This window comes from Mercenaria mercenaria, chromosome 15 (assembly GCF_021730395.1).
Source record: "Mercenaria mercenaria strain notata chromosome 15, MADL_Memer_1, whole genome shotgun sequence".
Classification (NCBI taxonomy): domain Eukaryota; kingdom Metazoa; phylum Mollusca; class Bivalvia; order Venerida; family Veneridae; genus Mercenaria; species Mercenaria mercenaria.
Genome location: NC_069375.1, coordinates 69,818,368 through 69,845,765, shown reverse-complemented (window position 1 = coordinate 69,845,765; position 27,398 = coordinate 69,818,368). Strand labels below are relative to the sequence as shown.

At 35.2% G+C, this 27,398-nt stretch overlaps 2 protein-coding genes across 2 annotated transcripts; one reads left to right on the top strand and one right to left on the bottom strand.

Annotated features, from left to right (window-relative positions):
• The first annotated feature begins 11,172 nt into the window (after nt 1-11,172).
• LOC123530161 (adenylate cyclase, germination specific-like) lies at nt 11,173-18,134 on the top strand. The gene is made up of 5 exons (XM_045310928.2): nt 11,173-12,367; nt 14,230-14,370; nt 15,204-15,302; nt 15,780-15,871; nt 17,005-18,134. Exons 1-5 carry the CDS (start codon nt 11,179-11,181, stop codon nt 17,284-17,286), a joined length of 1,803 nt encoding a protein of 600 aa, XP_045166863.2. The 5' UTR covers nt 11,173-11,178; the 3' UTR covers nt 17,287-18,134.
• On the bottom strand, nt 18,094-26,348 carry LOC123562903 (beta-1,3-galactosyl-O-glycosyl-glycoprotein beta-1,6-N-acetylglucosaminyltransferase-like). The gene is made up of 4 exons (XM_045355492.2): nt 25,354-26,348; nt 23,186-23,655; nt 21,137-21,357; nt 18,094-19,648 (listed from the first exon to the last, which is right to left on the bottom strand). Exons 2-4 carry the CDS (start codon nt 23,611-23,613, stop codon nt 19,353-19,355), a joined length of 945 nt encoding a protein of 314 aa, XP_045211427.2. The 5' UTR covers nt 23,614-23,655; nt 25,354-26,348; the 3' UTR covers nt 18,094-19,352.
• Between the last annotated feature and the right edge of the window lie 1,050 nt (nt 26,349-27,398).

The following is a 27,398-nucleotide window of genomic DNA, read 5'->3' as shown; positions in this document are numbered from 1 at the left end:
CGGAAGAGGGGGAGGACTCTATGATGAGCAGTTTTTAAATCCTACCAGGACTGAACTGTTTTGATATTTGTCTTCTGGCCTGTTTCGTCGGGCCCTTAAGGGTGTTTCTCTTGTTGCTCTGTCTTCTGAAAGGCATTGAGTACATACATTTTTGGTTCTTAAGGTTTGCTTTTTATATATTTATACACGAGCATTTTTGTGTTTTACATACCATGCCTTTTTGTTTCCATTACGTGTGTTAGAGATTCTCCTGGAGGGGATTGCTTTTATTTACACTATCCCATGTCTTTGGAACATGGTGGGGGTAAGAGTGAGGTTGGGTGCGCACCATAAACCGGTTTAAGCTCCCCAGTGGTGTTTTTGCTACTGACCGTTCCAAGGCGGTGCCCCACTGTGTTCCTTTGTTTGTTCGTTTTGTCCTTGTGTGTTGACTTTGTGTGCGCGCGTGTGTGTATGCTTATTGTTCGTCTTGTCCTTATGTGTTGGCTTTGAGTGTGTGTGTGTGTGTGTGTGTTGTTCGTTTTGTCCTGGTGTGTGGGCTTTGAGTGTGGGTGTGTGTGGTGCACGCGTTTGCGTGCTGGGGGTTCGTTTTGAGGAGGCTGCGCTTTTGGTGCGTGGCATTCCCTGTTTGATATTTTTCTTTGTTTTTATTTACTAATTCTTGTTCAGCAATGTTATCCATTTGTGGATCGGATACCTTAATTGGCTATTCACACTCTTGATTACCTTATGACAGATTTATCAGAAAACTAAAATAATATCTTACATGGTGCCATTTTCAAGTCAAAAGATGACTAAGTATTCTTTGAGTTGTGCAAAACTTCAAATACCATCAACATTTTCCTTTTGGTTGCCATGGTAACCAAAAATCTTCGAAAATTACCCTAGAATTGAAGAAATCCATAAAGGTATTAAGAACCATGGACGGGCGGATTGAAGTCGGCCGGAGAACGGACACACAACTATCCTAAAACCTCGTACCCGAGGAGCTTACAAAATAAGCATATGGCAGACGAGACAAAATTAGAAACACTCCCAGTAAACAATGTGTTGCATTAGTATTTTTTAATTTTAAAACGTTATGAAAACCCCAAATGTGTAACATCGAAATTTATTTTCTGAATCCATTTTTGTTCTGGCATATGTTCTGAACTCGGCTAGACAGTTCATATATTTTTTAACAGAAGGACAACAACAAAAACAACATAAAAGGTTTGCCTCTTTTATCTTGCACATAGGCAGTCAAAGAATTATAATATTTTATTTTAATTATAGTCGTAGAATTAACCACTGTTGTTGCATGGTGTGAAATCAAGGACGGCAACTTTACGAAAGAGACTGAATAACTTAAATCTTTGATATAGGTGCGCGTGGTACCATTCCTTTTAAGAACTGGATTGAGCGATACTTCTTCGCTTTATAATTAACTCGACTCTTTGAAGCTGGCATATACGGCCTTTAACCTTTTTCTGCTGTTAAACAACGCAAACATTTTGGGGCTATAAAAATGTACATGCGGAAATGGAATAGGTTATGAAATAGTCAAGACATAACATGTTCTTACGTGCAGATAAACTATTTGTACATCATTAGTGTAATGCCCATTTATAGGTATTTGACTGATGTTATTTATCACCGAAGTCAGTGATAAGTAGGGAAATTGATAACAATGAGTTAATTGCCTATAATTCGAAAAGCTTTTTCTATGGTTTTAGTAAAAAATATTGATACACTGAGAATGCAAACGCATTGAAAGAAGGAAGTATTTTGCACAAGCTTCATCTTTTTATTTATTATATGAAATGTCTGTTTAAACTGAAATATAAACATTGGAATTATGAAGAAACAAAACGAAATAGAAAGGTAAGGTCTCTTTTATGTGATAGTTTCTTTGTAACAGATATGAATTTACTGAAATTAAAATGATATGTTGCGGATTCTTATAGCTACAAATGTACTTGAAAAATAGCGAAAAATAGAAAATAAACCGATTTCCCAATACAATTAATACAGTAACAACCTGGGTGTAATATGTTGTGTCAGGTAGAAATGCAATATTTGAATAAATTATGTCTCAGATATACATGTGTATATAACGGAATCATATTCTAACATAAGATAAACACTCTTTTCCTTTTTTTTAGAAAAAGAGTACTCTCATAGATATATACTTTCTTTGTCTGTTTGTAACTAGCTGAAAAGAAGATCTAGCGAACGAGTTTATGCATCATTTCTCCCTTTAAACAAAAATGTTCTTTATATATTCAAAGGATGGCCAAAACGGCATAGATTCTATGTATTGCTGAAGTCACTGCAAATAAAATACATTGCAAATAATTCTGTTTAATTTTGTTTTAATAGTGCTGGGATTTGCAATGGCCTATTCTCTTTAAGCAGCCTTTTCAAATCTTCTCAGCTATTGCCAGTTACTGCCAGGTAAAGTACAACAACGGAATATACCCTATGCGTTCAAAGATGCGCAATGTGAATTATCAATGTATCTTTAAGGACATCACCCACATCGGTTAAGTGATCATTATTCAGGAAGGGTATAAAAGTACGTGAAATATCACCATAAAGAGGAACATGATAGATATCCATCACACACAAAAGTCCGTCTTTTTTCTAGAATACAAAAGGCGAAAGCCCTTGGGCCGTTACTAGATATGCCATTATGATCAGAAGGCACACTGTAGACGTAAATTAACCTCTAAGTACTTCATTGCCATTACAGAAAACTAGTATTGCCCCGGAAAAACAAATTTCTACAATAATATTAAGCCGGTTAAGAAATGCTAAAGATCGAAAGCCAGTGTCCTGTCCGATGTTCTATAACCTTTATTGTTTCATATTTATTAACAGCTATTGACTCTATTATGGAAGCAAGCAATATTTAACCATTTTCGAATGCCAAAGGTTCCCGGATAAAAGTCTGAGAAATGTGAAAGTAAATGTTAGACTTACTTTATCTTTCAGACTTGCAAGTAAACGACAAAGCTCTTTGTCTCATCTCAGTTCACGTTTGTCAACAAACGATGGTGCGATGGCCATAGGATGTGGTAAGTATTTAAAATGTTTTACCTTACAAATTATTCTCACTTTAAAGTTCCACAATGCTTTAGATTTTATGTAAAAGAAGTAAAGTAACTGTCCAAATGGAGAATATGCATTTTACATGGTTAGAAAAGCACTTCTTTCAATGCTGCACATGTACTTGTTAAGTCAGGGTCATAAAGGGAGGTAATCAAGAACAATGGATTAAATAATACGATCTGCTATGTTAATAAAAAAATTAAAGCTATGACAGTTATCTAAGATAAAATTACAAAAAAAGAAAGTAACAAGAAGTTATGTATTTCATGTTCATTATAGAAAATGTGGCAATCACATTTTGTACAAAGCTGCTAGGACCATCAAAATTGCATAAATGCACTACTGTCAATATTTTGCTCTACTGTTACATGCATTTGAGGGTGATAGCAGAACTGTTATCCTGAGAAAAAGCCAAGGCCGACATTAATTTGCAAGGGTTCACAATATTTGCTAATGTACTCAAATATTTCTATATATATATATATATTTTATTCTGCCGAAAAATATTTACTGCAGCTGACAAAATGGAAAGAGCATTGTATAACACAATTTTAACTTTCGTAGTAAAGTAAGTTCTAGTTAGAGCACTAAATTCCATTCACAATGGAGGACCATCTCCCAGAAGGGACTATCTCGCCTAGCGCAAGGAAAAGATCTATTCACATTCTTTCGGTTAAACCCACAAAATCCGCATGTTTGACCGAATTACTGACATTATTTCCACAGTGTCGTTTCTTACAATCTAAATCAATGTCAGTGTTGACCATAAAATGGCAGGACCAGACTCTGTCAAAGACATGCAAAGCTACTTCTGCTAAATACATGCAATAGTCTATCGTATCTGATCTCGGTATCATGTATGAGTTCATTGATACTTACTACATTAATTTCACTCAATTTTCTCTATCATAGGTCGGCTATTTCGTGCAGATTATCTAAGTACTCGTGGGAAATGGTTGCACCTGGGAAAACTTCTCACTGTGGTATTTATACCGATTCTGGGAGGATGGGCGTTTACGCTGTATTCTCTAGCAGACAACGTAGTGGAAAAAGACACAAAGGTGGAGGTAAGAATAAAAACAAAATAGGGGAAGGGGTGCGTCAGGGGCCTGTCATGACGCAAAAGATGGTGAAGTATGAATAATTTCAAGTATTCGGGATGTTTACATGTTACTAAAGCACACGTGATACCGGCTTAAATCACGGATGGTGATAGACATTTGCGAATTAGGATGAAAGACGAAGACTAGACTTACAAAGTCTGTTGCGATCAAATAATCTGTAATAATGTTAATTACTTTCTTCATACTGACACTGATATTGTCTCAGAAAACTATTTTCTCTCTAGGCTCATCTCAACAGACATATAAAATGCGATTCTGAGGTTATATAATGTCATGAAGAGCAATTAGTACCACCTGTCAATAGCCACCCTAAACTGACCGGCAACAAGATTAATTGAACTATTTCAAATTACCTGTACCAGATGTTTGATTTTTCTCTAGAAATGAATGAAAGTAAAGCCTTTACCACATTGTAAATTTCCTGCAGAAGTGCTCAAGCATTTATAGTAGCTCAATAGCTGACGTTTTTATCATTTAGATCTATATACTTCAAAATACTTTTTATTACTTTTGTTGTTATGGACAATATGACAAGAATTTATGTTTTTATCATAATATCATTACAACTGTTTTTGAAATCGTTAGATAGACTTCTGTGGTCAATTAATACAGATATATTTCATGAAAATACTAGTAATATGAATTTACAGAACCAACAATAGACAGAACATGTATAATTTCATTAAAATTTCCTGATTATCTAATAAATTATATATTTGTAAATTATTAAACATCTCCCTTCTTTCAATGTCTCACACAAACTTCGTAAGTATAAATTAAAGACACATTTGAGAAAGTTCTGACTTTGACAGATGAAGTAGTCAATAATTCAGTATTGTTTTATTAAATATTTTTGAACTTTTTATTTCTTGTTGTTGGGGGTATGTAGTTAGGATAGAGTTGTACTGTCACGGTTTGGTCATGCAGTGGCATTTAATGGTAGAGGAAGACCCCAGGTGCACCTCAAGGCATCGTTCCAGGCATGGGCAGACATCAGGTTAGAACCGCCGACCTAGACGGTTTATGAGCATGAAGAATTCAAACATATCATGTGAAGTTTCTAACCTTTACCATTCGGCCATGGAGGTGCCTCTCTTGAAATTATATAGACAGTGCAAAAGTATAATTAAAGTATATCATGAAAGCTACTAAATATAATGACCGCCAGTTACAGTTTTGACCGATTGTGTGATTTGATCAATAAACTTTCTCCCATTAAAGGCACTGGCTTACAAACTTTGGCTAAAAATGATCTTTCTTTAAAATTGAAGTTTTGTCATATCATGAACATCAGAATATGAGTTTTTGTTTCTAAACTATCTTTAGAATGCTCAAGAAAACAAAAGTCGAGAATCGAACCCGGACCGCCACGGCAATGAAAATATTCCTGCTGTCTTTAACAAGACACCACGCAGGAATATGTATACAACAACCCCTAAATGAATATATTTATAATTAGGCAGTTTACCTCGAGTAAAACGTTACAAACGATTTCAATTTCCAGTGTAAAAAATAGTAAAAAGAACATGTGTTTCCATAACATATAGTCTGTCAGTTATTAATTTTCAAAGCTTTATTAAGAGGCATTAATTTCGCGATACCTAAAATTTTCTCTTGATTCTGTTGTCCTATGATCTCGAGAACAGTGCTTTTAATAATCAATATTTGTTTGGTGGTACGAGCAAACTTTTTTTTTTACATACAGGTCAAGTATTAACTAGTTACAGGAAATTACTGTAACTGGTTGAAGGTCAGTAATTCAAATCCTTCTTTGTTTCATATAAAAAACGACAACTTCAGGTCGTTTTTACGTATCTTTATAGAACATCACTTTTTCCTAAATATAATTTTTATGAAAGTTCTATCATAAATTAACGAAAAAATGAAAAGAAAATAGGGGGTTGAATAGCTCCTAGTGAAATTCCAGTCAGTTGTGGTCTGCTACCCAAAAAATGGCGCATATTTACTCTTGTCCGCGCAATAAACACCTACTTCCGGTTTCGATCTGCAAAACTTGCCATGTTGGGTGTATAAACATGAAAATAATCTCATTTCATGCAAAATGAATTCTAGCAGTGAAAAAATGTGATTAAAGCACTCGTTCTACACGAATTTGCGCAAAAAATGGGAAAATTAGGATCTATTTATTATGGACTTCTTTCGACTACACCACGGAAGCACATTTTCGACCGAATTACTGACATTATTCCAACTGCAGCAAAGTTGATTAAAATCTGGAAAGTAGATCCCTCGGAAGCACCGAAAACAATGCAAACAGTGAAAATTGCAGACTCGGTTTGATTGAGTCTGTTCATGAGCAGTAACGGAAAATGCAACACTGCCCACGCCCCCTAGCACAGGCTTAAGCAGTATTCAATCTTCAAATTTAAATTAGTTGAAATCAATGATCCCGAAGGACCAGAAAATAACACCTCTCCCATTCATGAACACATTTGCAATGATCTCTAATGAAATGGTGATTATTATATCGTTAGAGACAGAGGTAAGGGATACATGTATTGTAATTTTTTTGTTCAGAAAGTGCTATTAGAGAGGATTGATTTTATGGCCAAGTGCTTTACGTTTAATGATTCTAACGACTGATGCCAGTCTAGACGAAGACGAGTCAAGGGAGCATTTCAACATAATTTAATTACATATTATGCGCGGGTACGAAACACGCACCTTTAACAGATGGTAAGGTTGGGGTTTTTACGGTGTTCCGTTAGGGCCAGCGCTTGCTCCCTGTGAACGCGAAGCGCGAAGGTACGACGGTACGATGGCGAAGCGCGGCAGTACGATGGCGAAGCGCGACAGTACGATGGTGACAACACGACAGTGCGATGGCGAAGCGCGACAGTACGATGGCGAAGCGCGACAGTACGATGGTGACAGTCCGTCGTACTGTCGCGCTTCGCCATCGTACTGTCGCGCTTCGCCATCGTACTGTCGCGCTTCACCATCGTTGTGTCGCGCTTCGCCATCGCACTGTCGCGCTTCACCATCGTAGTGTCACCATCGTACTGTCGCGCTTCGCCATCGTACTGTCGCGCTTCGCCATCGCACTGTCGCGCTTCACCATCGTACTGTCGCGCTTCGCCATCGCACTGTCGCGCTTCACCATCGTAGTGTCACCATCGTACTGTCGCGCTTCGCCATCGTACTGTCGCGTTTCACTATCTTTTCTCTGTTTACTTACGGGCCGACTTTAATTAAACTCTGTATTGTATAGTATTGTCAACTCTGTCCAATGATCAAATAATTGGAACGCTTTTCGGCACGGGTATTATTGAAATGAATAACACTAGACCTGATGTTATTCAAAAGAAAATTCTCCGGCAGAGTGTCACTCAAATGAATATCATCTGGCATGATGATATTAAAAAATATCATACCTTAATATTGTTTGAAATGTACTATTCCAAAATAGGTTCCGTTGGTCTATGTTTACTTGAGGGATAATAAAAACGAATATCACCCAACCGAGCGTTATTTATGAACAAAATAACATTGTATTCAAAATAAACCTCTCTGTGGAAAAATAAATTAATGATAATGTATTTACATGTAATTAATTGTTTTGCTCATATATTTCAAGCCAGGAAACGTTAAAAGTATATATTGTCAGCTAAAAATAATAAAAATACACTGTTGTATAAATTTTGCTTATAAAGCTTTTGGGTACATTTTATGCAAAAGTGTTAATTAGGTCTAGAATACAGTTGTTTGTTTCCGTTTACCCGACCGACCCTGTCTTTTTACCACTGACCCTAAAGTTTTAATTGAAGAAACGTATTGGATAAAAATGTAGATTTATGTTAAACAAGATTATTAGTAAGTAAATTCAAAGCACGTCCCTCCGTCTGACCGTACAATTCTATACATTAAAGTCGGCCCTTAAGTAAACATAGAAAAGTCGGCGAAGCGCGACAGTACGATGGCGAAGCGCGACAGTACGATGGTGACACTACGATGGTGAAGCACGACAGTGCGATGGCGAAGCGCGACAGTACGATGGTGAAGCGCGACAGTACGATGGCGAAGCGCGACACTGCGATGGTGAAGTGCGACACTGCGATGCCGAAGCGCGACAGTACGATGGCGAAGCGCGACAGTACGATGGTGAAGCGCGACAGTGCGATGGCGAATAGCGACACTACGATGGTAAAGCGCGACAGTACGATGGCGAAGCGCGACAGTATGACGGACTGTCACCATCATACTATCGCGCTTCGCCATCGTACTGTCGCGCTTCGCCATCGTACTGTCGTACCTTCGCGCTTCGCGTTCACAGGGAGCAAGCGCTGGCCCTAACGGAACACCGTAGTTTTTGTATGGTAATGTAGATTTGTCTAAGTCTGTCGGTCCGTCCCTCCGTCTGAGACAATGTATGTTACACATATTTCAAAGAAATAATTAGAAACTTTACAGATATCTTATTCAATATTAGGAGCTTTGCAAATGACGCTTTGATTTTAGCTTAACTGATCATCAATTGCTCAAGGTCCATCGTCGTCCGACACTTTCAGTTTACACACTAGCGGCTACATCCACATATTATGAAACTTGGTCGATGTTTGTCTTAATAAAATTTAGTCATATGGGGTAACTAAAAGCTCACTGCGTCAAATTATAGGAAGCCATTGAAAACTGTTCACTATAAAGCCTTGGTTAAGTTGGAAACTGGGTTATGAGATCATAATCAGGTCAAGTTGTAGTAAAACTTTACTAAAACCCTAGAGGCCATATTTCCTTCTTAACCTGTATGTAATTTAATCAGTATATTTGTCTTTATGAAATTCAAATCAAGTTTAAAACTTGTATATTTGTGGTCAAAAAAGGGGTTAAATCAGATTACGTAGTTTAAATCTTGACCTAGTCCTAGGATCCAAAAACAAGTAAAATGTGTGTAGAATATTGAAATATGTGTATTACTTTGTATATGTAAAAAATAATAAAAAAAAAACAAAAAAAAAAACTTCATAACATTTTTGCGAATAGAATGTTTACTACAATGTAGATTTTAATGAAACTTCTCACCGTTGTAATTAAATATTATGACTTGTAATGTGGTGAAATACAATGTATAGGTCTGTGTGCTTATTTTTGAGATATTTGACCATGATTAATATGAACCGCACATTTCACGTTAATTTAAAGACATTATTTTGAATTTTTTTTATGTGTCAGATGTTTTAATATCATATTTTAACTTTAAAAAGATAGTAAAAATGCCATTGTAATAAATTTGCAGGTTGCAATTAATTCATAAAACGATAAAAAGAAAGAATCCAAAGAGACACATACTGATCAGATAGAAAAAGAGCCTCTAAAGTGTTATCAAGGTTTTTTCTATTGTTTGGCCTAGTGACCTAGTTTATGGTTTCCGGGTGTTAACATTGAAATTGTTATAGACGAGGGATGGATATAGGGAGGTCACAATTTCTCACCTTGAGCACTCTGTGCTCAGTTGAGCTAAAACAAAACATCAGTTATAAAATGTCTAATGTTGGATAATATTTCTATAAAGTTTTATGACTTAATGTCAAAATATTCTAGAGATATGTGCAATACAAATTTCCTCTGAAACGGATGGACGGACAGATAGGCAGACAGACAAAGGTGAATCTTTACCCTAACAGCACACAATGGGGGCATAATTAAGTCCACCTTATCACCGATATATGTTTGTTTTTCTTCCGCACATTTCTGGCTACTTAAAATATCCATCTTCCTAGCAAGTCACATTCGTCTTTGTGTTAATTCGCAAACTGAATACCATGTTCATATAATGAATAACAAGATTCATAACACATTAATCTATGTTAGATATTCACTCCTTGTCAAATTTTGATTAAAGTGGGTAGATATTTCCTGTCCAAAAAAGACGTATGACTTTTCTAAAATGTAAGAGACAATTAGAAAGTTCCTATTATATTTAAAGAAAGACTAACTGTGGTGATTATATAGGTATGTCATGTAAGTATGGTTATCCTTCCAAAAATATAGAGAATAGTCATACCAATAGGAGAGACCTTGCCACTGCTTTGGGTGTCGTTAAGAAAATTGCTGGATGTTGTTTAAGAAATGGTTTATACATGGGGCTAGAGGGCGTGGACGGTAGCATGCATTTCCACTACCATCCATGAACAGGCTCAATCAAACCGAGCCTGTAACATTTTCGTTTTTGTCGTGTCGAGCGACCTGTGGAGTTTCCACTTCATACAGTTATTTGGCGACAAACAAAGCTAAATACGGTTTCAGATATATCATTTCGATTCTAACAAGTTATCGATGATTATCATGTACATCCTTGACGTCATCCACTAACTATTTGCATGTTTTAAGTGGGTTTCTCTTTGACATTTGACGACATGACGTAATAATTGTGACGTACGAAAAATGAAGTGTTGCATAATAATATACAATTTTCAGTCTTCTTGTTTAATAGTAAATTCTAACACGGCACGCTTTATTTCCATATGAACAAAGAAGAATGAAACTGTGTTTTTATGCAACAACACGGCACGCCTTATTTCCCTATGAATGAAGAAGAATGAAACTGTGTTTTTATGCAACACACACACTGTTTGTACGTCACGATTATGATGTCATGGCGTAAAACGTCACAGCGGCGTGCTGGAAAAGAAAACTACACAAAACTGGCGACAATTTTTTGAATATCTTCAAAAATGTAAATTTCCCCTAATAACATGTTGGAAGCAAAATAATATATCTCATTTAGTGATTTGCTCTTGAATAAAATCATTTTGTGTCGTTCAGATGCGTATTATTTTATCACTCGGGCGGCTGCACCCTCGTGATATAATTCTTTCGCATTTGAACTCCAAACAGTTATTTATTCAACGACAAACCACAAAATGAGATATATTACTTCTTAAACAAATCAGGTCTGTAGAATAAACACTTACGCTTAGTCTTATTATAGGCTCAAACCTTGATGCTGAGGGCGATCAAATTGGGTCGGCTAATATATACCATCCAGAAGGAGCGAGACATGAGCATTTTATACATTAGTAGGATCGGACCGGGTACCAAGGCCTTCCTTATCGATGAGTATGACCAGACAGACAAAGCTTTTGCCGACATGTGGGACTGGCCATTAGAATTTACAGTTCATGAAAAGCAGTACTTCCGTTCTAAAAGAAAACTCATTAACCATATCAATTCTCGGAGGAATAAACTCGATCCAAATTCACCAGATGTATACGGCGAGATAAACTTTTACAGCGAAATTGTCGAGTTCTTTATGGAATGGATGATTGAACGGATTCGAGAGAGCGGTTTTGGAAACATTTGGAAATCTCTTGTGGTTTTCCAGAAAATAACACGTTGTATGTTAGACACAGGAGCAGAGAGAGCATATGGAGCAATGTTTTTTGCTCAAGGAAATTTTCCCGACCAAGATCTATACGATAACTACTTCCGGAGGATATTTCGTTTTAACTACAACTACAAAAGCGCTACTTTCTACTCAGACCTAGTGGACCCGCTCATAGATTCAAGATCAGATCAAGTTACTTACACCAAATCAATAAGAATATTGAGGGACGAGATAAAGAATAGCAACTTCTCTGGGAATTACAAGTCTACAGAAAAGGCGGAAGATTACTTCGACAATTCAACTTTTCGGGTGGACTATTTATATTCGATTCAGGAAGCGGTTGCATCAAGGGTAATAGGGCGTATTAATACAACGGTCAAAGGTTACACAGAAAACATCATTATCTACAGCGTGACGGCTGCTCTCGTTATCATTGCATGTCCTTTTATCATGTCGTTTTCTGAAGCACTGACTAGCAACATGCAAGAATATTCCAAAATCCTTGTGAAGGCCTCAGACGAACTGAACAAGGAAAGATCCAAAACAGATTCCCTGTTGTATCAAATGCTGCCAAGACCAATTGCCGATCGACTCAAAAGAAAGAGTGCCGTAGAATCCGAATTTTTCAAATCGTGTACTGTGATGTTTACCAGCGTAGTGGACTTCATTCAACTGAGTATTGAGTATTCGCCTATGGAATTAATCGACCTACTGAACATTCTGTACTCGTCTATAGACAACAAGATAGAAATGTACGACGTGTACAAAGTGGAGACAATCAATGACACCTATATGGTTGTTTCAGGTAAGATATCGTTCTTTGGCCTGAGTTAAAAATCTGAGATTGGAAACCAGTTTTAGAATTTTCCCATCTATTAATTCTAAATTTAGCTTAATTAAGGTAGTTTTGCACATTCGGATCAATATTCTTTCAACAAAGTAGAATTTGATTAAACCCTGATTTTTCAATAATTCAGAATGTACATAGAAAATTAGGCAAATAAAAAGATAGGGTCGAGTGCCTGAAATTTTGCTGGGCTGATTTGAAAAATTTGTTACCCACATAAGTTTTCATAATGAGAGTCTATGGGAAAATCACAATTTTGATGACATTTTTGTGAAAAGTTTTCTTTTCTACCATGTAGATTTTAATGAAAGTTCTTGCGATTATAAATTAACCTATGGTCTATATATGGTGAAATGAAATGTACAGGTATGTGTGCTTGTTTTTTAAGATATTTGACCACCATTAATAAAGGGATTCGCACATTTCAACCTTAGAGGTGGAGTTTTAGACTGGTTTGGTTCTCGGTTTTACGCCTAGAGTTTGAAAGCTAGTCTCAGAATGCAGCAATAGTATTGGTCACACACCATTAAATAGTTTTCCCTATATATTCTATATAAAACCGACATTTTTTAAAGAGCTACCAAACATAGCTAGACCCATTTCAGAGAACAAATCCTTACCTCATTTTAAAGAGTTATGATAAAACTGATATAAAATGAAGAGAAAAGTAGGGGTCATGTATCTTCTAAGAGAGATTTCTCTTGTCACATTTGCTTATTGTAAAATCACATCAAAATCACACTGCTGTGACCTGTAAGTACTACTCATACTAAAATTGAATTTCACTTCACCAGATACAACATCCTCTCCAATTTTTCCTACTAAAATGTCAAAAATACGTCCACAATTAAATTTAAACAGAAACCAGCTTTAATTAAGACCTCTGTGGCCATGTGAAAAACTGGTGTCCAAAAACATGTCCGCCATTACGCGACTAGAACAGATGGCTCCCATGCTGGTTCCTTTACTATAGTTAAAATGTGTGCTTACAATCTGGTAGTCATGCCTTGGAGATTTTAGGCTGGTCTCCAGTCTCGATTTTGTAACCTCGGACCCTGACCAGCCTTAATATTAAAATCATCTTTGAGAGATTACAGGAGGTAAGAATTATTTTGTTATAATTGTACAGGAACCCTCTGAAACAAACTTTACAAGGCGTAGTCTTCATTCGGAGCTCGTACTTAGTACGTGTATTATCCATATAACAATTACAGTTGTAACATTCACTCAAAAAACTCAAAAATGATGTTTTAAATCGACTTACAATAAGGTTGCCAACGAAGCCACTTTTTAAAAAATAATGCAGATAAAATGTTGTTTAAAGTGTTGTTAAATAGAAATTAGAAAATGTTTCTTTACAATGGAAAGCAACTCACTTATGGTTTTATAAGGTACAGAAAACAAACATTTTGTATGTCAGACATTAAATAACAAAATGAGACAGGTGTACTGATATTTAACAAACAAAGAAAAGCGGTTGTGCTATGCATCGTTTATCTAATAATTAGGCATGTTACAGTGTTAACAATGCTAAAAAGAACAAGGATAAATATCAAACAGGGAATGCCACGTTCCAAAAACGCAGCTTCCCAAAACAAAACTCACAGCACGCAGATGTGCACAATGCAAACACACACACTCACATACAAAGCAAACACACAAGGACAAAACGAACAAGTAAAGGAACACAGTGGGGTACCCCCACCATGTTCCAAAGTCACGGGACAGTGTAAATAAAATTAATCCCCGCCAGGTGAATCTCAACATTGTAAGGATGAAGGGAAATTGCTGCTTTATGCGGTATTCTTTGTTTTATCCAGGAGTGCCAGTCCGAAATGGTTCCAGACATGCGTCGGAAATTGCATACCTTGCCTTGGATGTAGTCTCTTCAGTGAGGTACAAGACGCTGTTGTCAGTGAGCACCAAACAACCATTGCAATTGTTAATTGGCATAAGCACTGGTAAGCCATTCTATTACCTCGTTTTAGTTTTGTTATGGAATTAGAATGTGTATTCGGAATAATTCGGTTACAAGCCTGATGAAAGACTAGAGCCCAAAGCTCAATACCACATATTAAAGAGCTATCAGTGGACCATTGTTACAAAACGCATTTTTACAATTTTTTTACAATCATAGTCACTTTTATATGCTAGCATGAACTCGAGTCTCTATTACATATAATTTTATTTCCTAACACGTAAAACTCCTTCGCGTTTCCCGCAAGCAAGAATTTATCTATGGTTGGAATACAGGGATGGGGAAAAACTTTAGCAGTAAGCATTGTTCAGTTGATGGTGAGTAAGATAGTTCATTCCCTTTCATGGAAAGCGTTTCATAAAGCGTTTTATGTTATATACCATCTTGATTATCATGTTTCGCTCTTAATCCAAATGTTTCTGCGCAGTTCATGCGAAATAATCTTTATAATTAGTCCCTACCTCGTCTGTAATAATGTGCATTATAATATATGTGCGCTCTGAACTGAATTTGTTCACAGGTAGAAGGTAAGACACGTGTAAATGAGTAAATGAACCAAGCAAAGTAGTCCACCGGATAAAAATTTAAAGTATGCTCTCAATTGAATTATCAGCCTTTTACTCCTGATTGAATTGTCTTTCTAGAGGAGAGACCTGCCAACTATAGGACATATTCATCTACAATATGGATACCCCGATATACCAAAATCGGCTACATATCGTAATCTCTAAGCCTTACAGTTTTGCGTTTGGAACAAGGAAAAAAAGTCAGGATAATATCAGCATTGACATAAAACACTTAAAACCTGTTTTCTAGGTTCTGTATCAGCTGGTGTTGTGGGCACAGTGATGTTGAGATACTGTTTGTTTGGAGATACGGTCAATACAGCATCAAGAATGAAATCAAACGGGTTACGTAAGTTCTTTCATATTTTCAATATATTTTTAACTTACACCCCGCCTACAAAAGAAACAAGCAGTGCTAAAAAAGAAAATGACGATAATTCTCTAACTTATCTGCTAATAATTTGTGATACAGTTAGTTCTTTGTCACTACTGACAATAATCTATAGATTCTATTCCACTATGTGCCATGCCTGTACGATGTGTATACATAATTAGTATTACCTGTCAATTATTCCTATATCAGTACAAACTAGATAAAAGTTCCAATGACAGGATTTGTGGTACACATTTGCGTCATTGTCAAGGATTTACCTAGGCAAAATATCAGAATAAATTATATGCTTATGCGTTAATATTGTCCTATTACGGGTTGTGTTTTTCGAAATGACTTGTGTTTACTTTTGCAAAAAGATAATAAATCATATCATGGAACGTCAAGCATAAAAAACTAAACCGTTTAAACTTTAAATAACATTTCCGCTTTCAGCGGACAGGATCCATATCAGCGAATCAACTTACAGAAACCTAAACAAGACGGGAATCTTCATCATGTCACCAAGAGGAAAAATTGAAGTCAAGGTAGGTCTCAGCAGTATTCAAAGAGTACTGACACAGGTGTTATCAATTTGTTGTCCCCACAAGCCATGAATCATTACCGTCACTTCGTATGACGATGCTATCTTGATCAAAATCAATGCCATTTGCATGGAATGAATGAAAATCAAACAATATTTTTCTAACATTTTATAACCTGCATTAGAAAATGTTGTTTTTTTTTTTGAATACCTGAAATTATCTCAGTCAATAGCATCTAAAAATGAAAATATTTTTATAAGAATTCTGTTCGAACATTTCTGGTGGCACAGATATATAATTCAATATAAAATCTAGTTATGTAAGTGAAAACGAGGTTCTGGAAAGTTCGTATAGAAGCTCCTTGCATGCAAATTACACTACATTACACTGTTAATGTTAGGGTGGTCCTCAATACTTCAGCGCCTTTAATAAGTCATGTGTAAATATACAATAAGAGAATATATAAGCATATATATAATATAATAACATAGTAAAACTTGCGAGGATCGACCTGTATCTCGCGGCGTATAAAAACTTTATTACTCACATGTTTGGTGAAAATAATTTTGGTTTAAAAACGGATTTGCGATAAAAAGAATCAGACATATCCTGTTTGATGGTCATGTGAAATATATTTTAAACAAGAATACATTGACCTTCTCTTACCTTTCAAGGAGATATTATACTTTAAGTTATGATGAAAACATGATGTTATCACAATGCAAAAATGTCCATGTTTACGGATGAGAAATTAATGATATCATGCTGACATTGAAACAACTCTAACTATCGGATTGGCACTGAGCATATTTTTAACTTGACCTAGACAAAGTTGAAAATGTCGACTGACCATCAAACTCAGTATTATTTATAACACTTGTCAAAAAGTGGCAAGACTGACTTTGGAAACCATTTTTAGATGGCAATTTTGCCGTTGAACAATTTCAACATTGATGTCAAGATCAACCAATTAAACCTTGCACTGAAGTATTTAGTAAGTTGCTATTACATCCTGTTACATATAGCTTTACTTTCAGTGAAATATTAAGTCGATTTGGTCATTTATCTGGTTCCCTGTCCTATAATGGTTCCCATCAAAATGTCTTCCCGTTATAATATGGTCATATAACTTGCAGGGTAAAGGAGAGATGAACACGTACTGGCTTACAGAAGCAGTCCGTGCCAGAGATAAAGACCCCTCCAAATATACACTTCCTGGGGAAGTAGACGTCTTACCGGAAACTGAGGCTACAGAATTTACATCGAAAGCACAGGGAACCAGCAGTGACATGCGCACGAGTACAAACCGGAAGAAGATTTCACGAAGTGTGAATCCGATTAAAATGAAGGGTGATTCGGAAACATCAACACAAAGGAAAAGTGTAGCCTCTGGTTTAGGGGGCGAATGGAACTACTGAGATTACCATTTGACTTAAGTGTTGTTTTTATTTCTGGTCCTTTTGTGTCATGTTGTCCATTTACCAATTCAATGTTTCTGTAAAATATAGTTCCACTAAAGCCTGCTCTAGGGGACGTAAGTAATGATATGTTGAACTTTCATAACATACCTAAAAAGCCCAATCAGACCGGGTCTGATTTTATATGTTTGCGGTCTTTGTTTCAGTCAGTCTTAAAGAAATTTTAAAATTTTCGTCAATGACATTTGTCAAGAATTTATTATATAAGCGTCATTTTGAAGAATTTTATATTATCTTTTTTTTTCAGAAACAATATCTAGTTGTTTTAAATTTGTGATAAAAACATAATTCAATGGATATTTTTCATTGTTAACTTCAATAGAGCTTTGTTACCTGATATTATCGAGCAAAATAATCTCATACTCTCCTACAGGTAGTGAAAAAGTCTTATATGTCAGACAAGTGTTTGAAAATCAGGAAAATATCACGAAAGCAATGAGAAGTAACGTTATTAAAAAGACAATTTATCACAAATGTGTACTGTCTGCCAATGAAATCGACGTGAAAGTATCACTATAAGAATTAAAAAATATAGAAAACACTTTTCTAATCATTTTCAATTCTATTTGTCTGGAATCTTAAAGAAAAAAGTAAGTATTTTTGCCATTAAATTTTATTATCAAACTTATCAGCTGTCATACCCCTACCTCATATAATAGAAAAACTGCTTTTACTTTTCAGTGCTATCATAACTAAGATTTGAAAGTAGTTATGGTAACTGTAAATGATACAAAGATAATTTTGGTAAAACAGAGAAAACAATGACAAAATGTAGAAATTCCTATAGAGAAGAGGTGATTTCTATCCACCATTCAGTTGTTTATTAATGTCTGGATCAATATAAAGCAGTCACAGAAATAGTATTATCTGTAAACTAAAGACTAAGAGTCCAACGTCACGTGATTGTGATTTTTGGGATTATTTGTGCATAAAAAATACGGCATACCTAGCGTTGTGTAATAATCAGTTACAGTTTTAGTTTTATTTGGCAAATCAGCAAATCATATTGCAAAGGAAGAGAGACATTTTCACCGAATGTCATACATTCATCTGACCTTGAACAATAAAGCCCAAGTATGACCATACGTTTTCTTCTATTCTTTTGGTTATTTTTTTGAAACTTTCAGAATTACACGTTTGTAAATTTATATTAATAAATGTTTGTTTGACAGAAACGAACTTTATTTTCTTTTTTTATACCGAATAAGTTTGTTTAAGGTAGTTCTGCACATTTTGATCGAATTTTGTTCTACAATGTAGAATTTGATTAAACCCTGATTTTTCAAAACTTCAGAATATACTTAGAAAATTCAGCAAATAAAAAAGATATGATAGTGTGCTTGATTTTTCACTAGACTGATTTGAAAAATTGAACCATACGCAATTTTTCATAAAGGGGGTCAACGGCAAAATCACAACTTTCATAACGTTTTTGCAAATATATTTTTTTCTACAATGCAGATTTTAATGAAACTTCTGACAGTCGTAAACGAACATATGGTCTATAATATGGTGAAATAAAATACATATGTCCGTGTGCTTATTTTTGAAATATTTGACCATAATTAATGTGAAATGCACATTTAAAGACACTTTTAAGACATTATTTTGAATTATTTAACGTGTCAGATGTTTTAATATCATATTTTAACTTTAAATAGACAGTAAAAGTTCCATTGTAATAAATTTACTCATGGGTTGCCATTCATTCATAGAATGATTTTCATTTCCGTACGCCGAATCCAGGCTTTATCCCACGTTTTCCGGATAAATGACGCTACGCTATCACTTCCGGTTTACCAAACGTGCATAATTACCTTAAATTTAATAATTACAAAGAATAATTATATAGACTGCACAAGCTTCAATCTGTACATTTTGTATTTTGTATTTTTATATATATTTGAGCGTACTTCTGAAAAGACGACTTAAACAAATAGCATAGAATAAAAAGAAGACAATATTTTAATTGCAAACAAAAACATATTGTAATTTTGAATAATATGTTACCATTTGTAAGGTATATTGTTATAAAATGATACATTAAAATCCATATACCCTTTATATTCTAAAATAGTTCTTTTTAATAATATATTTCGTAAACAGAATGGCACTTCGGGAAATTCACTGAAGTGAAATTTATTGGCGAAAAGTTCATGTCTCGTCAGTAAATTTTCAACGTCACGTGGCCCAAATATACATATGCCCCGCACGATTTTCCCGTGGCACTGGGTGTTTCCCGGTCTCCATATTTTGTATCTTGAAACAAAGCTCTTGTTATGATCGTACAAACTTGGATATTCTGAAAAAAATACATGATTGTTATTTTTTTTCAAAAATTAATCAAATAATAAAAAATTTCGCGAAATCAATTAAAATTATGTAAAACATTTTCTGCGTGTTTAAATAGTACAGAAACAAGCGATGCTTTCACCTGTAGGGGCTAACGGTTTGCCCTCGTCTATCCGCCCGTCAGCCGTTACTCTGTCAGTCAAAAAATGTGGATCATACTTTACATAACACTTGATAAATTAATACTAGCAATTAAATGAGAGAGATATCCTAGTGGTTAAGGTGACGACCTCTCTACCCATAGATCGCGGGTCCGAGCTCCGCTAAATTCACGGCCAGGTCTTTAATATACCATCAGAATTGGTTTTTCAAGGCAGCGGACTCAAGAGTGAGCGAAAATAAATCAGTATAAACTAACTTTAACTATACATGTCATGTCATTTTATCTTGTTCCTCTTTATCTACGTGTCAGATATAAAAGATAACGCGTCGGGTATCGCGTCACATAAGTTTAACGTCGGCTATTTTTGTGCTTGGCCAGAGGAGATAAAGAATATAATGATTCCAGTCAGGATTTGAAAAAAATGTACAGGACTACAGAAAAAAAAAAGAAACATCTTGTGCGTTTTAGGCGGCAAAAAGACGTTGGATATTTGGTGGTGCCCTTTATTTCACAACATAAACATGACACGTGTTTATACATTACCTGTAAGTGATAAGTATTACTTTGTAAGTGAATACTTATCCAAACATTATTCATGAAGTGCAGCTGAGCAGAGGGAAACATTTATAAGTCTCCAAGGCCTTTTATTAAAGAAAATGACAATGGACTTTTGTTGAGACCCTCTTTTAAGTCAGTACTTCTGTACTGCTAAAGTAAAAGAATATTTCTGTCTGGAATGGCATTATACAGCCTTTTAAATTGACGGTAATTTACAATAAATTTAGACTTTCTGCATGGGTTTCATGCCAAACAACTATAAAATGGAACATATGTCCGCTAAGTTGCTTTTCGTTTGCACCAATGTCTTGAGGATGGACGAGTGCTCGGAGATTTTTTTTGGGAGGCGGGTTAACTAATTTTCTGGAATCAGATAGTGCTTATTCTATTCCTAAAAACTTCTTAATTTCTGCGCAACATCAAATAGTCCCATTCATGAGCAATGCTGGTGAATTATCAATGATAAAGTATTGGTCCAGCCTCTGATTACAACTGAATGCATACAGGTCAAGCTGTATGTAAGATTGATCAATGATAAATAGTTCAGCCAACGGTTACATCACTGACTGCAGTTTAGTTTATGTAAGTTCCTGATTCACGTGAGATCTCACATAGTTTCAGTTGCACAGAGGTATTAATATATGCATAATTAAGAGTTAGAAAAGCACGAATTTCAATGCTTTATACAGGGAGATAATCAATAGATTAAAATACTTTCTACTATATGAGGGCGTGGGGGGAGGGGGGCGCTCCAACGCGTCCACGGACTAAAATTACCTTCATAAGATCCTGGTGCCTTAAGCTTTCTGTTGCAGTTCAGTGTTGGAAATACCATCTCGTCGGGTATCAGTATTTTTCTTGACCACATTAAAACACGCTGTGCTATCTTGTCGGTCAGTAAATATTCGACGAATTTCCTAGTAAGTATGACATGGGTTGAGCTCTTGTAAACTTCCAAACCGTGCGGAGGCGGACCCGACCCACGTAAACGGTAACGTCTGTAATTGAGACAGGTATCGATCAATTACCGGACAACTATTGATTATTTGTAGAATATTGTTTCTTTAAAAAAAGATTAGTCCGTTCGCAGCTGAACAAGAAATTTTCAATTTAGTATAAAAATCAATATTTACACTTTTCCATTTCTAAATATACGTCATTCTTCTGCTAGTGTTAATCTAGTTTTAGCTTTCAATCAGTTGATTATATGTCTAGTAACCGTTCCATACAGAAAACTTGCAATGTTGTTATAGAAAACATAGAAATACGGACAGGTGACCAAAAACTGAACAAGAAGAATAGAAACCGGAAAATCAATAAGTTTCAGTAGAAACAATTTGTTGCCAGATTACTCTGACAGCTGTCCGTTTGAAAACTTATTAAATTGGTTGTTTGTAAATAACGTTTGTGTTAAGCAGCCACTTGCCATAAGCAGCCAATTACCTTAAGCAGCCGTCAGCTAAAATTCCAAAAGTGATCTTTTGTTCTAATTACAACTTGTCTTAAGCAGTCGTCTGCCTCAGGTATACATTTAATACGACGTTGACTGCATAATGCTTCCGATACCCGGAATACATTTTTTTTTCATTTTTAACATGCTTTCTAACGTTCATTATAACAATCAGCTTGCATAAAATTATTATCCTGACCTGCTTTAGAATTGCTGGTGGAAAACTGTGTTCATTAAAGGGAAATATGTAATATTTCGCAAAATTCCTTATAAGAAAGAACTAACCGAAACGTTTGTATTGACGAAAAAAGTGTCAAAATCGGACTACAAACAAAATAGCCATTTGAATACCATCTATGTGATGAAATGGCAGCCATTTTGGGCACAGTGACATAATCATTCTTTCCCTATATGGGCATTACCATATATGGTAAATCAGTGAATAACAACTAAGTGAAGGCCATATTATAATATGAACCTTAATTTGTGTGTAAAAGTGTGTATCTTAAACTTAAGTTCAATGTTTAATTATATTCAACATTATTTTGCCATAAAATACCATATATGGTAATGCCTATATAAGGAAAGAACGATGAGGTCACTGTGCATTTAAATTGCTATATCTTATTTGTTTGTGGTCCGATTTTCATAATATTTTTGCCAGTTTATATTTTTCTTTAAACTCTTTCCAAAAACAAACATTGTCAAATATTAAATATTCCCCTTTAAGCTACAGAACCCTTAACGACAGTGTGCATTTTCCGTCAAATTACGTATTTTCCGACTGCGATTTCGGCAATCTCCAGATTCTATGAAAATAAATATTTTCCCTTGTGGTCAAAGGATGCCAAAACATAATTATAAGGAATGTACGGAAATTGCCTTTCACAATTACTTGACTATTAATGTTGGCCTGGCATCAGTTTTGCAAAGCTGACGTTTAATCGGTTCACAGATGTCGTTTAGCCTGTCGGACCTCTGTGGCCGAGTGGTTAAGGTCACTGACTTTGAATCACTTGCCCCTCACCGATGTGGGCTCGAGCCTCACTGGGGGCGTTGAATTCTTCATGAAAGGAAGCCATCCAGCTGGCTTATGGAAGGTCGGTGGTTCTACCCAGGTGCCCGAAATAAGGCACGGAGGGGTACATGGGGTCTTCCTCCATCATTAAAGCTGTAAAGTCGCCATATGAGCTATAATTGTGTCGGTGCGACTTTCAACCCAACAAAAAAAAAATGAATGCCGGACAAGTTTCATGATCAGGTATTGGTTTGTACATATTGGTCCGAAATACCAATGCTTATTAATATAAAACAGGTGAATTTGAAAACTTTAGGTAAAAAAGAGGCAATTTTTTACTAATTCTTATACAACTTACTCAAAGTTTTTATTGCATCTCATGTTGTTGTGACCTCGAAGTGCTCCTAGTATTTTGGCAATTTCGTAATTAGTTCTTAGCGGAAATTCTTGTCCAGTCAAATTAATGAAATATTTCCAAGTCTTTGTCTTGTTCAAAAGGTCTTTCATACATGACATTTCAGCTTCCAGTATGGAAAACTGGCCCCAATAGACGCTGACTAGTTTTGTGGCTATCATCACATTGTCGAAACAGTTTGCAAGCTTCAACACACGGTTTCTGAAAGGTTCCGGCGACTTGGCGTCAATATGTATACAGTATGTGTTGTGACGTTTGTAAATTGTACGTAATAAGAGCTCTATCATTTCGTAATCTGTATACACTAAAATACTGTAAGCGATTGGCATGTCTAGTTCGTCCATGAAGACGTACCCATTTATTTCGTCCATTTCTCTTCGCAGCGCCTTGCAATCTATGCGCTCTGGATCTGCCTGTAACAAAAATGAGGTTTAAATTGCTACATTTTTAAACAATAAAAAATTGATTCTTGGCATAGCTCTAAGATTTTGTGAGAGTCAGTGCCCATTGAATAATCATTTCTGGACATAAGGTGTTAGCAAATAGCGTAAATATATGCATAATTATATATTTATTTAAATTCCGTAATGTTAGACATATGTATTATTTGCCCTGATCTATTCGCAGCATATTCAAGTGCTGGCAACATATTTATATTTTGGTGCCTTAAAAACGCCATATAAAAGAAACAAACCAAGAATTAAATATGTTTAACTATCTGATATCATAACACCGGCGCTATAATTATTTTACCGCAAATGAATATCTAATCAATGTAGGTTAACCTTTAGCCTGCTGGCGGCAAGTGATTCTGCTTTTGCGACGAGCGCAGACCAAGATCAGCCTGCACATCATGGTCTGCACTGTTCGCTATTCAGTCAGTAAATTTTCAGTGAACACCCCTTAAAATAATAATGGTACTGCCCAAATTGAATGATGGAACAGTCCATTTTAGAAATTTAGCAGGCTAAAGGTTAAACAATGCACCGGGGTAGTACCAAAATACTACAGAACCTCATATTCCGTCAATGTTTTTAACTGATTAAACTAACAGTTATCAACCGAACAGCTACCGATAATAGTTCAACCTTGTAAAGCCTATTCTACAACAGTGAATATATCTCATAATTTTACCGTGAAAAATATTGGATAATGTGTCACTGATATGAAACTGCATTTGTATTAAATGAAAAAATACTTAAAACATTGCAACAGCATTAAAATAAAAACAAAAAATGTCCGCTTTACATGTAACATCTCTCATGAACACTAGCTCTTACATTTTCATTCGTAAAAATACTGCATCTGGTCTTCTCTGGGTAAAAATATCTCTTATTCCTGTATTTATATATATACCCTCTTTTATATATGGCATTCATTTGCTTCCACATGCCATCTATTTGTATGTTTTTACGACATTTACATATAAACCGTAACACAAATTTGAACAAAATTTCTGTTCTGTTCAGTTTGATATGAAAATGCCACGCTGGTTATCTTATCATGATACCTTAATATCAACCATAATGACCAAACCTTTAGTGGGAAAGGCAACTTTCATTCAGTTGTAATTCCGTCTGAAAAGTTCCCCGGAATCCTAGGTAGGCAGTGAAAGAATTTTTCAAAATTGGCAAAGAAATAAGAAAATTATAAATATTTCAATCTTGCACCAAGATAACGGCCATTTTGTTTCCATGGCAACATGAAACATTCAGTTTGTGTTTAGATATTTGTTTGAACTGTATTTTCATAATTTTGCAACTTTTCCCAACTAGAAAGAACGAAATTAACACGCTATATATCTAAAAATCAAAAGAGTAACAACATTTAATACTTTATACTGAAGCATTGTTTTTTTTTCGTCATGCAACTATAAAACGTATGTACATGACACTAAAATCAAGAATAGAATCTAGTGTGTCCCAGACAAGCTAGAAATTAAGTACATTGGTTTTAGTTTAAATCTGATTTAACATTCATATCAATTTTTTGTAGATAAGGTCCTACATAATTTTTAATTGCGCATGACGGCTAGTTCCTAGAGTTGTGGCTAGTACCCGTGCTTTAATAAAGCACTGTAAGGACATACCCCTTTCCCCGGGTATACTTACAGTTAAAGTGATGTTGTTTTTTGTCCGGTTCTCTAATTTAGTGCAGATGTCCTCATTCACGAGAGCCCTCTCTTTCCCAGCAAACAGTAATGTGGAGGGTTTTACAGGAACGGCACCATCTCTTTTCCACACGTATAAAGTTTTTCTTTGTTCAGGTATATAATTAAATTTCCCCAGTGACTCATTAATTCGCAGACTAGAATATCTAGTGAAATCAGATATATTCGTCCCTGCAATACTTTCTGCACTACTTTCGACTGTATTTCAGTTCCATGCTATTTCACTTAAAACACCGGAATCTGTATAATACAGAGTATATATCAAAAATATTCCAAGTCCTGTAATCTGGATTAACAAGAATACGAGGAAATGAATAGACATACTTTTGATTCCACTGCAAATGTTAATTCCATAGGAAAGCTCACAAAACCTCCTATAGGTCCACCTGTTGTCCTCACATACATTGACGATTTCAGACATAATGCAAATCAAAGATCACACTTCATTGTATTCTATGCTTATACAATTTCAACTTGTATTAGCTTCTATTTCCATGGTATTTCATATTCTCTGATTTCCAATTGTGAATGTGTTAAGTTATAAGCGATCAGGTCGACACCTATTCTAAATGACTAGAATATAACGTTACTCTGTATTTTGATGCAGTTATAATGTGAATGTTGATAAATATTTCTCTTTGCACACTTAACATGCAATGCACGCCATCGTCTATATGCCATTGATGAAAATACATATACATCCGTCTGTTTGGTCCAATACTTGTCCACATCCACCACTGAAAATTATACACATTACGATCAAACACTTACATTAAAGTTCTTGATACATGGGAAAAATAGGTATGTTTTTAACTCATTTGATCATGTGATAAACACATATGGAGAGCGAATCCAAGTATTTGTTATCTTTATGTTTTCCATTTGTATATTCTTAGTCCAACGTAATTAATAAAAACTAATTTTTGCTAAAAAGCGTCCAAATTGTTACATGTTTTGACTGAGATACTCGGCCCATATCACATTATAATTGTATTGTAACGAGCCGGGTATATTATAAACAATAGACTTGTCAAAACTGTTTTGTAAACTACGCTGAATTAAACAATATGATGTGATACAGTTAGTTTGTGAGATGGTACTATTGTGAAAATTTTATCATTAAATAATTAATGAAATTTAAATTGCAACTAAAAACACGTTTGATGTTGTTCAAAGACAGAAATATAAAGAAATAAATAAAATCTAGATATCGCGTGTTTCTTCGAAAATTTCGCGTGTATTCATTTATTTATTTTGGTCTCCTCATTATAAATACAACAACATGTATATTCATATACTTACGCAATATGAAATTCAGAAAAATACATTTGCCATTCAAGAAGACTATTAATAAAGCATTAAAATAATGCCAATGTCACAGTATTGAACTATTTCCGCTATGATAATTTGAAAACGTCACCGAAGATACAATGAATTTTATTTAAGAAATAATTAGTTCTTAAGTGTGGTTTATCGTAGAATAACCCGTGTTTTGAGTTCTTATGCGTAAGAATATATCACGAAAGCCGTAGGCTTGAGTGATATATTGTTTCGCATAAAAACGAAAAACTCGGGTTATTCTACGATAAATCACACTTGGGAACTTATTATTTCGATTCTAACACGACATTTTAGTATCAAAAATGTTAGAAAAAAAGTGGTAACTACTTTTTACGACCGTACTACGCACCTGGATCCGATGACGGCATTGCACGCGAGTGGTATATTGCAGAATAACCCGAGATAGATTTTGCTCTAAATGTATATAGGTTATTTGCTGGTCGTGTTAGAATGAAGCATAAACATACCTTTTTATATTCCAAATAATATCGATCCTTACAAAATTATGGCAGCCATAAATTATTTTACATTTAGAACAGAGACGGACATACTATGCCAAAGGCATGCATTTATGATTATTATTTTGCATTGTTGTAAGATAATTGTTTTTGTTGTTTTATCTGATTTTTCTTGAATGCTTTATTG

What these genes read in the sequence shown, in the direction of transcription:
- LOC123530161 (XM_045310928.2), top strand. Translation starts at nt 11,179, where the DNA reads ATGCTGAGGGCGATCAAATTGGGTCGGCTAATATATACCATCCAGAAG. An exon ending in CACCTATATGGTTGTTTCAG is followed by an intron (nt 12,368 to 14,229) that starts GTAAGATATCGT and finishes TGTTTTATCCAG; the next exon opens with GAGTGCCAGTCCGAAATGGT. An exon ending in AATGAAATCAAACGGGTTAC is followed by an intron (nt 15,303 to 15,779) that starts GTAAGTTCTTTC and finishes TTCCGCTTTCAG; the next exon opens with CGGACAGGATCCATATCAGC.
- LOC123562903 (XM_045355492.2), bottom strand. Translation starts at nt 23,613, where the DNA reads ATGGACGAAATAAATGGGTACGTCTTCATGGACGAACTAGACATGCCA. An exon ending in AGATGCAATAAAAACTTTGA is followed by an intron (nt 21,358 to 23,185) that starts GTAAGTTGTATA and finishes TCTCAATTACAG; the next exon opens with ACGTTACCGTTTACGTGGGT. An exon ending in GGCACCAGGATCTTATGAAG is followed by an intron (nt 19,649 to 21,136) that starts GTAATTTTAGTC and finishes TATTTTTTTCAG; the next exon opens with AATATCCAAGTTTGTACGAT.